Here is a 12,681-nt window from a genome sequence, read left to right as displayed (position 1 = left end):
AGCACTACCACCTAGCAACACCTACATGTAATACCACAGCACATGCTTATCAACCACATGGGATGCCATAGCAACAGCCTATCAACTACTTAGCAACAGCATCCACATTGAATACTACAGCAACAGCTTAGCAACACCTCAGTGACCTCCTGGGATACCATAGCAACTGCCTAGCAACCACTTACATATTAAAACAGTGTGATAATGAATGTATGGTGTAGGTTAATGTGTATATGTTCTGTTTTTATTTGGTATATCTTGGTATATTTGGTGTTTCTGTTTTTACTAATGTGGGGGACTGTGCACCTAGGCTTTTCCTTCACTTTTACACCAGTGTTTTTATGTGATGTGACAATAAACCTGATTTCTTTTGATTTGTGAACATTCACTGATGCTGTGGATTTCCAGTGGGGTCCAGTAGGTGGCGATGTTCTCCGGTCAGCTCCTCCAAACCAGCGGCGTGACGAAAAACAGGAGACGCCGAAGGGCGGGAGAGTTTGTTTTTGTTTTGGTCTCCGTTAGAATTAATCTACCTTATTTTATAACAATGGTCCAGTACAGTAAGATTGCGGAATGTGTGTCCTCTGATTGTTTTATACTGTAAATGACAACGTTTTGCTTTTTTGGCGGACAATTGGCAAATCTGGCTTAAGCTAACCAGGCTAAACAAATAGCGAATGAAGCGCGAGCTTAGCTTAGCTTAGCTTAAGCTAGCTTGGCTGGCTAACGATACGGCTGATTTTCTTCACTGGTTTTCCTCCGAAAATGGACCGCAAGATGTTGAACCTGGTGAGTAGGGCTTAATGTAGCGCTTTAGCTAATTTGACCTGTAGGGAAATCAGCTAGAAGTTGCGTTTTAACGTGAAGCGAATTGAACGGTAGTTAGCTATAGCTAGCATACTAGCTAATGCTAGCTTGCTCATCCACCGTAGAGAACTCCCTTAAACCTAGTGCTAGCTATAGCCTCTGCCGAGAGCTAGCTAGCTAGCTACATACTGCAGACATGTCTGCTTGACAGCTTCTGGACATCACAGTTTCGGGGGGAAATGCATTAGTAGTAGTCCAAAAGCACCAAGACACCCCTTCAGATGAGCGAATTTAGCTGCTTTAGAGACAGTCGTTGTCGGTAGGCGTTCGCCTGCGCACACAGCTTGTTAAACTAAGAGAGATGCATTGATCAGTAGAACAAGGTGCTGTGGACCAGCCCCACGTAAGCAAGGTTACTATGCCCAGTGCCAAGATGCTAAGACAGTTTCACTGCACTGTGTTTTCTGGAGTGATGGAGCTCCGTCCCGTACGTTTGGGATAAGTTAAAGTGATCCAGATCTGATCGTCCAACATCAGGATCTGACCTCACAAATTCTCTGTTGGGGCTGAATGCAGCCAGATCATAACTACAGTGTTACAACTATTGGTGTTAAGCAATACCAAGAGAGAATACTCGCTGAGACTGAGTGGGCAGTTCTGCTCCTGGAGTTCTGCACAGTTTTGTGCTCTCGCACACCTGGTTCAGACAAGGGAAATCAGCAAATTGTGCCGGACTCCAGCCCCTGTAGCCCACTCCTGATCTAAGAAATGTTGGATGAGCAGGTGTCCACAAATGTTTTGGTTGTTGGTTGACACTTGATGAATTTCAACTCACAGTTTGTAACAAGGGCATTTGTATGATTGTACCCAGTCAGTTACAATCTGATAAATAAATAAATAAATAAATATCACTAACTAACTCTGTTAATGTCTTTAGGGTAGGGCGAAGAAGAAGCTTCGTTACTTCCAACCGGAGGAAAAGTGAGTAACATGAGCTTATTGTTTTGGAAATGAGTAATTGCGCGTGTGTAATTTCATCTCTTTTTTTAATAAATAAAATAAATAAATATCTCCTGTCCTAGGGTTAGAGTGGGCCCAGTTTGGACAGTGTTAGTTGGTTAAATATTATGGGACACATATTTCACAGAGCTCGACTGATAAAATCATACTTTTATTTAAATTTGTAACTAAAGATTGAATTGTAATTTAATTATTTAGAATTGTTTAGAAATCACCTTAACAGTCTTTACAATAAGCAAGAGTTTCTTAAGTTGTCTGGTATTACTTAATGACTCATAATACGTTTCGATATCATGTGATACAAGAAAAATATTACAGTGTTTTTGAAATTGCGGATGTTCTCTTTTCCAGGGCTCCATGTTCATTAAAGATAAAAGATGTCTTCTCTCTGCATGATCTTGATGACATTTTTGATGATTTAGGTAAGTTGTTTATTTATGTTTTAAAGGCTTGGTTCTTTGCAATGTCTTTACATTGATTGATTTATTATGATTACTTCTATGAAGTCCAGATATCTCTTTAATTATAAGCAGAGTGTTATTAGAGATACACTAACATATATTAAAAGCTGTTGGGTTACAAATGCAATGAAATGAATAAAATGCATGTATTTTAATGCAACATCACTTAAAACATTCTGCTCTTCTGGAGTTCAGTAAATGCATAATTAGAGATCAGACTAACCTAACCTCTTAAACCTCCTAAATCTCTTCAATGACTATTTTATAAAGCTGTTATCTGCTGTTACCATCTGATTCAGATATCAATATTGTGCATTCTTTTTGTTGTCTTTATTACATTTTATTTGTATACTGATTTATAAAATTGCTGTTCTTTAGATTCTGAGTCAGAGACACCTCAACTCTCTCCGTTGCCCCAGTCCAATGAGTTCCTCGAACAGGCGAAAAGAGAGCTGTCCCCAGTTCTTAAGCCAGCATCGCCCTTTGGAGCTGAGGTCAGTCTCCTGAGTAGGTCTCTGTGTTTGTTAAATCTGATCTTTTTCCTCTGTGGTTATCATGGCAAATAAACAAAGGTCAGATTTGTGAAGTTATCAGTTGTCCTTTCTGATTTGAAACTTGTCTCCTCAGTATATAGATCACAAAAATTTAATGTGTTCATTGTTTCGCCTACTTTGTAAACAATTATTCAGCACATTCCTAAATTCACAGAACCATGTTTGAAGAAGTTAAAGACTTAATTTCTTAATTAATCTTTTGATTCTTATAATCAGGAGCCGGAGGTTCTGGCACCAGAAAATTACAGTCGGGAGGACCACTTAAATGAAAAAGGTATTGTATGCTAGTCTTCATTAATGATTGCTAGCAGAGCAATTTTGGAGCTGTAGCTTTACTTAGTGACTTGCATATGAATTTATTCTACTGCATGTTTTTTTTGTCAGGGAGCCCCTTTAAAAAGAGTGCTCCCATTAAGACATCCAGTCCTATCGACCTGACACCAGTTGGTGATGAAGCAGAAGATGCAGAAAGGCCAGAAACCTCCCCTATACTCTTTGGTGTTGAGGATGAGCCAGTTGAGGGTGACTTGAACAAACCTCCATTGAATCAGAGATCTGAGACGTCAAAGGAGTTCCATCAAGAGTAAGAATTTTAGACATATATTTCTTTAAGCCATTAAAGGTTCATTTAACAATTAGCTTGTTATTGACATCATTCCTTTGTTTTAAAGTGAGTCACTGGTGTCTCCACCAGTGCGGTTGGAGTTTGGAAAGCCTGCTACAGAAGACATTTCTGTGACAAGGTTAGCTAATTGTTTTTTGCATGTGTTTAATTATTTCTTGACATGTAGCACATACATATTTTAAAATTAAAGTAAAGAACTTAATTTTGTATGCTTTTTTTCAAGACCTATGCCAGTACTGTCCCCAACTGCGGCAAACAAAGGGTGCCAGACCTCAGCACCAGAAACAAAAGAAGAGTCACAAATGTGAGAAAAGTTCAATTTGCATATTTATTAAAAAATGTTAACAGATAGATGTGATGTTAAGTACATCTGCATTTTGCCTTAATTAACAGTTTTGTTTTTAGGGATAGGGACTCAAATTCTTCGCCTTCCGTTTTGGTTCAGAACACTCCTCCTGCATCTCATCCAAAGGAGCAGCCTAAAAATCAGTTGACTCAGGTGCTGGAGGCAAAGTCAGACACGGAAATCAAAGAATCATCTTTCCAGCAGAAGCTTAGAAATGCCTTCAAACCTAAGACCTCACTGTGAGTTTGTGAACCAAACCTTTATATATACATTTATTTATATATATATATATATATATATATATATATATATATATATATATATATATATATATATATATATATATATGTGTACACTTTATATATACATAAATCTGTATATAAACATTTATTATGGGTGAATGTATTATAATGTAGCTTATTACATCATAAACCATGCAAGGACTGTGTTATTTAAATGTTTGAAAATATGACAGATTGGCTACAAATTAGCATTGCAAAAATTCCGGGGTGTTAATTACATAGTTCTTTTTTCCCATGACTTAATTTATTTAATTAAATCTGAATACACATTAATCAACATAATTAGCACTGTTAGGAGTTGCCTAAATAGTTCCAAGGCAATGAGAACACATTACATTTTAAGATATAGTGGGTTTGTAATACACATTACCTTAAAGAATTCACTCATCAAAGTAGTGAAGGAGATGATTGGTGGAATGGGAGGCAGAATTAGAGAGTAGCTGAATGAGTAGACTGTTTCTACTCAAGCTCCCACTAAAAGTCAGATTTCAATGCAGCCATTCACATTTAAAAACTAACATTATGTAGCTTACTGCAGAGTGAAGGATTCTGTATTTATTTACCAGAATTACTCAAAACATCACTAACAGGACGAGATGTGCCACAGTTAGTACAGATGTCACTGTTCTGATAGGTTCAATAAATTAATAAAGCACAGTCACATTCTGTCTGATCGAGTGCTTGAGTAGTTTAAACTTGATCTTGCAGCCCTATTATGTAAAGGCCTGACCAGTTAATTTCAGTATCAAATTAGTAGTTTTGTCTTTAAGACTAAATGTTTAAGTTTTTTTTTTTATTTCAGGAAACCAGAAACACGACCACAGCAAGTTCGCGCACCTTCACCAGTTGAACTGGAGGATGATTTCATGATATTGGAAGACGATGCTCCCATTCTGTTCACCATTCCCAAGAAGACTGATACTCGAAAAGCTTTGAGAGAGTCGAAACCTCCACCAGAGGTTGTTAATGAGAAGCTAGAAAGTAACAAGACGGCATCTCCGGTTGAGTCTGCTTCTCTAAAGCTGGGAGAAGACGAAAATAAACACAGAGATGAACCTGATACTGTGAAAACAAAGAAAACAAAGGCAAAGCGTGGAAACGCTCATCATTTGACTGAGAAAGACACTGTGGCTCAGGTGACTCCAGAGGAGAGGACAGACCCTTTAACTGAAGCAGCTGAAGTAGTGGACGTTTGTGAGCCCACCCCTGTTCCAGAGGCCAGCCAAGAGGCTGATTTACCTGGTATGTCCATGTTTTAAAATGTGTTGGCAATAATGGCATCAAGAGGCTTTACAGAGTCATGTAAATCTATCTGTATATGCTAGAGTTTTACTGTAGAACTATGGAGCATTCTGTAGAAGTCAGTAATTAGGGGGAGTCTATCTCATGTTAATAACTTCCGCTCAGTTTTCATAGAATTACATCCAATGGAAAAAGCCATATTAGACGCACATACCTTGGCTGACCCAGACAAAAATAATCTGACGAGTTCATTGGCAACTACGGGATACGCGTTACCCACTTTTTGCTTCTGCTGCTACTTAAACAGAAAACATGGCTGGGTGTGTGGGTTAAAACAACAGCTGTAAAACATCCAAAATACATGTAACAGGGATCAGATGTGTTTTTTGCTCCCCCTTTCATCTGAAAATTGGCAATGCTCAGTTTGTAACAAAGGGCAGTGTTTGTGAAAGTTTGATGTGTTGAAGCTGTTTTATGTGAAGATTGTTTGTGAATATTTATTTGTTTTCCTTTTTTGTTTTTCTGTTAAAAAACAGGTAAACAGAGTACAAAAAGTAAAACATCTAAGTCTGATAAACTTGGCAAGAAAGATGGAAAAGATCATCGGGTCAAAAGGACACTTGAAAAGCCTGTATCTAAAAATAAGAAACCTGCCAAGGTGACTGATGATACCAATGACAGACAAGAAGAGCCTGCAAAAAATGTTAGAAAGAAATCCAACAAAGCCAAATCTACTGTAAAAGTAGGTGGGTCAGAGAGTGAAGCCCTACGTTCAGCAAGCCAATTTGAGCAGAGTAATGACAGCGCTACTTTGACAAACAAACAAGTGCCTGAAGGACTGGAGAAGTTGAGCAATCTCCACAACAACACAGAACCACCTCTGGAGTCCACTGAGCAACCAGATAGGCAAAGCACCACTACAGGTATTCCATAAATACTAAATGCTTTTAATTCACATTCACATTTAAGCAGTAAATGGCTAAGATACACTTATTTGGATAAAGTTTCCACTATTAAAATATTGACTTCAGTGTGGAGAAGTAATGGAGGGACTTGTTAAATTCCTTAAATTAAAGCTGGTCTACGATCCATGCACACATTGGGTGCTTCATTTCAAATCCATCATGGTGGTGTACGGAGGATATGTAATGATGCTTTTGAGTTTCTTGTGAGGAAAACTTACTTTATGTCTCTTTTTTTTCCAGTTAAGAAAGCATCTAAACAGTCTTCAAAGCCAGGTATTTCCAAGAGGCCAGTAAAGGTCAAGAAGGCAGAAAAGACAAAAGAAAATGCAAAGATAAAGGAGCTTCCCTTGCCTGAGTCTGATGTTTCTGGAGAGGGTCTTGAGACTAGCAAAAGGAAGAGGAAACCACCTGGAGAATGGTGGCTAACCAGTGATAACCAAAATAAAGCCAACACAGAACAGCCAGAAGTGGCAGTTCAGCAGTCTTTGCAAGAGCTAAAATTCAGTAAGAAAATGAAGAGAAGCGAAGCACCAGCAAAATCACTGCAGGTATCGTCAAACTCAACTGAGGGACAGGAGAGCCACAGTGAGCCAAATAAGCCCGTGACTGTTCAAAAGGCAGCCAAAAAGGACAAGAAATCTAATTCTACTGCTGACCAGGAAAATCCCAAGACGGTGGGTAGGAGACGAAAACCAAAGACGACACCTCCAGCTCGACGCAAAACCCAAGCAAAGGCATCAGCTCCTGTGTTTGAAGAAGAGGTGGCAGCTGATGAGAATGTTAGACGACTCAGTCCAGAAGCATGCAGTCCTCCTCCTAGACGAAACAGCCTTACTCCAGGTAGTCCCTGAGCTTTTTTGTTTTTGAGGTTTGATGTCTTTAGAATAAAAAAGTTAGCTTAGTTAGTTTATGTATGTATGTGTGTAATACATATTAAATATCTTTTAACAGGAGAGAAGAGGGTGTTTGAAAAAATCTACACACGGGACAGTCAGCATGGATCTGCTCAGAAATTTCCACCAGAGAGTCTACCAGGGAAACGACAGAGAAAACCCACCAGCACCTGGTGGGAGGTGCCACATTCTCAGGGATCTGTTGAGAGCTCTAGGTCACTGTTGAACTGTTCTCCGCAAAAGACCAAACCACAGACGGCACCTCCATGTGGTCCTTTTGACAGAGTTACTGCTCAGAAAAGTAAAATAAATATGGTCCACACTCCAAAAACAGTCAAAAGGTCTTTGGCTACATTTAATGCTATATTAACCTCAGGGAAACCCGGGTCCTCGACAGTGATGCGTCTAGAAAGCAGACAGAAGGGCCGCAGAAACTTGCTGCACTCTCTCGAAGATCAGTCGGAGCAGTCCAGTGAGAACATCCCCAGCGACCAACAGCATGGGAGCAGTCATGCCACCTTTGATGTTTGCACGAGTGGAGTTACTATGGAGCCTTTTGCTGCCGGCAAGAGAATGAGTGCTAGATTGTCAGCTGGATCCAACAGAGCATCTGAATAGTAAGTTGGCTATATAAACTCTCTGAAAATGCAGTCATGTAAATCAGGTGGTAGTATAATGATTATGGAATGATTGTGTATTTATTTTGTTTAGTGACATTGCCTTTAAAAGTGGCCCTTCATCAATGATTGAGCTTGAGCGTTTTGAAGAGCATGAGGATTCTGGTAAGCTGTAAATAATTTCTGCAATGTAACTGTATGTAAAGTTTGCTTTCTTTTAATGCTCCTTTACTCTTTTGATTAGACTTGCCATCATCTAGGATGCAGCACATACCCCGTGTGCTGTCGGACTGTGATTTTTGTGGCCCTCCTCTGCAGCCTATTGTCCTAGAGGCCGAAGACTGGGACAACTTATGTGTTTGGTTTGCTCACCTATGGCCTTCCTCATCAAAAGGTAAACACTCGGAGTTATTGCCTACCAATAGATAAGTCATAACCAAAGTCTACACAGGCCTATGAACTTTTAATTAACTCCAGTTAATTAATCTAGTTTAGTTTAATACTGTATGTAATACTAATTCTTGTCCCTATTAGATGGCCAAGTGTTCAGCATAATTAGCCCAGATGACTTCCACTGGCACTCTTATGGTGGAAGAGCTATGGGTCATATGGTAGACCTGCAGAACAACGCTTTCTCAAACGGCAAGATTCTGTTGGGCTCTTATATGAAGAAACCTCCGCAGGTGGATCTTCATGCAGTCACTGTGAGCAATGTTTTCTCCTTTTCATTTTGCTTATCTCTGCATACGACAGATCATGAATGCTCTTGATGTGCAGCTGGCAACATTGGTAATCTGTAGCTGTCCTGAGGTTTTGGCTAACTGAACTAACATAAGGAGGTCTTATGTAGATGAATTGTGTAACTTTTATAGTTAATTATAAACCTGTCATGTAGAATTAATGGTCACATTTTTCGATTCATATTTAAGGTATTTAATGTAGTGTCAAGTTCAGTGCGGGTGGAAATTGATGGCGTTAAGGTGGTCTACAATTCGGGACAAGCATTTATGACGCCTCGTGGTAAGAAATGTAAACTGTTATTAAAATAAGAAAAACTCACAAATTACCTCAGCCTGTTTTGAATGGTATGGTAAATGTATGAATTTATTTTATTTGTTTTGTAGGACAATCCTACAGCATTCACAATGTCTGCCGTGAGCCTGCTGTGCTGTGGTACCACAGGATGCTACAAAACCATACAAGAAACTGACAGAGCAAACAATTGGATGACTCCGCAGATCATAGTGTAAAAAAGACTAAGCGATACTGATGTTCTGACATCAGCATGTAGATACCTGTTTTTAAGTCATATGAACGTAGTAGGGCCTGCAGAGGTCTGCTGTTGTCTTTAAATTTGCGATTTTGCTTGTAGCGTTATGTAAATAGTATTGTGGTGCAGAATTGAAGAGACCCATTCTCATTGTATTTGAAAACATTTAAAAAGCTTGTTATTTAAAGTAATGTGTGCTGTCACATTTTTAATGTCAGCTGTCAGCATAAAACTAGATTCCATGACCCTTTCAAAAAAAGAAATCTAATCAAATAAATTGTTGTCAGTAGGGGGCATCATATCATAATATATATGTCTGCTTCAGTCCTTGCTCAATACAAGTCCAAATGCACATTTGAAGATAAAACATTTTGTCAACCAGTCATTGCTTTTATTTGCTGTGGTGGACAGACCAGCATCTGTGACGTGAGGCTCTTTTGGCAGTACATCTTAGGAGCTTTGCCACATTCTTTGTTTATCTGTAAACAGCCTGTATTCATCTTTAACAATTCACCAGCGGGAAAGAAGAACATGGGACCATTCCGTTTCTTTCAAAATCCAGTTCAGTTTGTCTAACGGCTTTATAAAAACGTCTGCTTGAGGCACCAGACGAAATGGTCTCGCTGCTTCCCCCAGGGCGAGGACGCTGACTGAAACTACCCTTTTCTTAACACTTTTTATGTAGACCAGTGGGATTCTTTATCTTTTAATTATACAGCATGCTTTTAACTTCAGATGTGCAGCACAAACTCAAAACATTTGAATAAATTAAATGGCTCTTTAAAATTGCTCCTTTACAAACACCAACTGTAGCGAATCCTAAATAAAAGATCAATGTGAGTAGAAATAATAGTCAAAAAGTCAAAGTCAGGTTTATTGTCAAAACTGCAATATGTACAGGACATGCACAGGATTGAAATCACGTTACTCTCAGACTCCTAGTGCAACAATAAACATAAAACATTTATATAAACATGACATAACACTAATTATTAAAATGGTATACTAATTTGTAGGAATGTAAGTGTATAAAGTGTTTGTATAAATAATAGATAGAGGTTCCTGACATTGACATAAAGTGGCATGTGCAGCAGTGTACTTATAAAGTGTTTGAATAAAGTATATGTATATAGGTCCCTAAAATGACCATAAACGTAAGCCTACATTTAAAGCCTTTTATAAGTGCAGAATTTAAGGGAGGTAACTTCTTTTGAAAGAGATGGGTGTTTAATTGGCATTTGAAGACAACAGTTGTCAGCTGTTTGGATAAACGAGAGGTTTGGTCCACCACCTCTGTGCCTAGACAGGAAAAAAAAAAGTCCAGATACCCGTCTTTCATAGTCATGTTCAAATCTTCACATGAGCAACATTGAGCGATGGGAGTAATAAACGTAATTTAACGTAATTCAATTTAAATGTAAAATTGAAGAAATGTTAAAAATAATTTGTAAAATGTAATTAATGATAATGCAGAAAACACTTGATATTTATTACTACTTAAAATGCCTGAAGTTAGAATTAGGTGTACCACATTAGCTGCAAATGATTAGAACATGGTTAGAGGAGATTTTTGAGGAGCCTGTCTTATTTAAACCTCAAACGTTTGGTTTGCTCCTGCTCTTGATTGGTAAATGAGTGTTATTATGATGGGATCCAAAGAGCTTTCTGAGGCCTTCAGAAAGAAGGTTGTAGATGCAGAGGAGTCTGGGAAGTAATTTAAAAAGATCTCTAAACAATTTGAAATCAGCCATCCCACTATCTTCTAAATCATTTAGTGCAAGTGTAACAACTGCCAACACGGCCAGGTCAGGCCGTTCTAGAAAGTTTAGCCCAACAGCAGACCACAAAATGCTGAAATAAGTCTCTTAGAATCCTAAAATGTCACTGTGGGATACCACAGGTAGCTCTTGCCACAGCTGAGGTTAAAGCACAGCATCTTCCATAAGAAAGAGACCACACAAGTTTGATTTTCATGGAATGTGTACAAGGAGGAAAAATACAAGACTATATTTTTCAGAGAACAACTAGACCAAGACCAGGACATCTGGAACACTGTACTTTGGACAAATGAATCCAACGTTGAATTATTTGAACACAGTAACGGAGGACATATTTTGCATAAACCATAAAACAGCATCTGAGCACAAGACCCCATATCAACCGTGAATAGAATCATTGTAGGAGACGTCTATCTGAAGGCATTTCAGCCAAGGGGGGAAATACCAGCTATTCTCCTAACTTTGTCCTCATAAGAAAATTACATTTCTATTCATTACATTTTACAAATGATTACCTCCATCTCCCAATATCGTTAGTACAATAAGGTACAGAATAGGTTTTGACCATTACCCCCAGTTAAGGGAAGATTATTTTGTAGGCCAGTGTCATTGTTTTTAAACCTGATATGGACAGTTACAGGAAGCCAGTGGACAGAAATGCAGTAAATGAGGAATGTGGTTGAACTTAGGAATATTAAGACAAGTCTCACTTCAGCAAAGTTCAAAGTTCAGTGCTGGTATGTTGATGTCCAGCACCCCTTGTTAATCAATGAACCTTTGCAGTACACCTTTGTGCGTAGGGATCATACCTGCTGATTACAAGTGTTGAGTCAGTGGATCTATAGACTAGTGCAAACATTGCAGAAAAGACATCGGAGTCCCTGAGGAAATAAATACAACTTCTCAAAATGAATGTTGACCCGTCAGTTAGGTGATGGCCTTGTGTTCATAATTTAGAAAGTGCTGACCAAGTCTGGCTATCATACCAGTCAATATTAACTTCACACTGAAGTGCTTTTACTGAGTCATCCACCTTTGCCAGTGTGGATGAACTCTGGAGTCCTGCTCTAGCGCCCTATCTGCTTCGTCCCTGATAATGAACTAAACATGTGGGCCTATTACTTGTATCAGTAATTTTATGTATTGTTTGGAATACACATTTTCAGTACAATCAGTTTAGTTGGTGATCAATATATAAAACTAATTTATATATATATATATAAATATATATATATATATATATATATATATATATATATATATATATACACACACACTAGGGTTAAAGAACATACCTTAAGCTATAAAGCTATACCTTAAGAATGCCTTGCATTGTAACAGTCAAGACCGATAAAATAGCAAAAATATTGTACTGATTCCAGACATTGTAGCAGTACTGTGTATGTTCTGTGTTTGCATTATAGGCATGATTTTGGTTTTGGAATTATTGGAAGAATAAAAAATAATATTTTTTACATCAGAACGCATGCAAAATGGTTGCCTTTTTTCCCTCACATTATTTGGATCAGAATACCAGCTTTAATCATATCCCTATCCTGAAACACTTTGAAAAAATACAATTGTTTCAATTGAAACTTCATTGCATGCATGTTGAATCAAAACTATTAAATATTGTTGTTTTTTTTCTCTCTTCTATAAATATGTACACAGATCAGATGATCCACCTCTGAATGTTTAAACCACTGCCTAATATTGATAAAGTTCCACTTGTTCCACCAAAACAGCTCTGACAAGTTCCCCTTGTTCCAATAAACTGTCAACAGGGGCCTCCACTAGACCC

The 12,681-nt window shown here is 38.3% G+C and overlaps 1 protein-coding gene across 1 annotated transcript; it reads left to right on the top strand.

The window, feature by feature from the left end:
- The first annotated feature begins 467 nt into the window (after window positions 1-467).
- Window positions 468-11,990, top strand: LOC140563797 (uncharacterized). The gene is made up of 18 exons (XM_072688884.1): window positions 468-789; window positions 1,745-1,788; window positions 2,179-2,249; window positions 2,667-2,782; window positions 3,059-3,116; window positions 3,227-3,425; window positions 3,514-3,585; window positions 3,691-3,771; window positions 3,873-4,052; window positions 4,918-5,357; window positions 5,894-6,280; window positions 6,563-7,162; window positions 7,274-7,832; window positions 7,927-7,997; window positions 8,077-8,226; window positions 8,367-8,536; window positions 8,762-8,852; window positions 8,957-11,990. Exons 1-18 carry the CDS (start codon window positions 766-768, stop codon window positions 9,040-9,042), a joined length of 3,399 nt encoding a protein of 1,132 aa, XP_072544985.1. The 5' UTR covers window positions 468-765; the 3' UTR covers window positions 9,043-11,990.
- The last annotated feature ends 691 nt before the right edge of the window (window positions 11,991-12,681 follow it).

The sequence above is a fragment of the Salminus brasiliensis genome, chromosome 1, assembly GCF_030463535.1.
Source record: "Salminus brasiliensis chromosome 1, fSalBra1.hap2, whole genome shotgun sequence".
Lineage (NCBI taxonomy): Eukaryota > Metazoa > Chordata > Actinopteri > Characiformes > Bryconidae > Salminus > Salminus brasiliensis.
The sequence above is the reverse complement of the archived record's forward strand: the minus strand, read 5'-3'. Positions and strand labels throughout refer to the sequence as shown.

Bases quoted from the DNA above. Each gene is read 5' to 3' on its own strand.
- LOC140563797 (XM_072688884.1), top strand. From the start codon at position 766: ATGGACCGCAAGATGTTGAACCTG. The intron at 3,586-3,690 runs GTTAGCTAATTG...CTTTTTTTCAAG, and splicing joins GAAGACATTTCTGTGACAAG to ACCTATGCCAGTACTGTCCC. The intron at 7,998-8,076 runs GTAAGCTGTAAA...TCTTTTGATTAG, and splicing joins TGAAGAGCATGAGGATTCTG to ACTTGCCATCATCTAGGATG.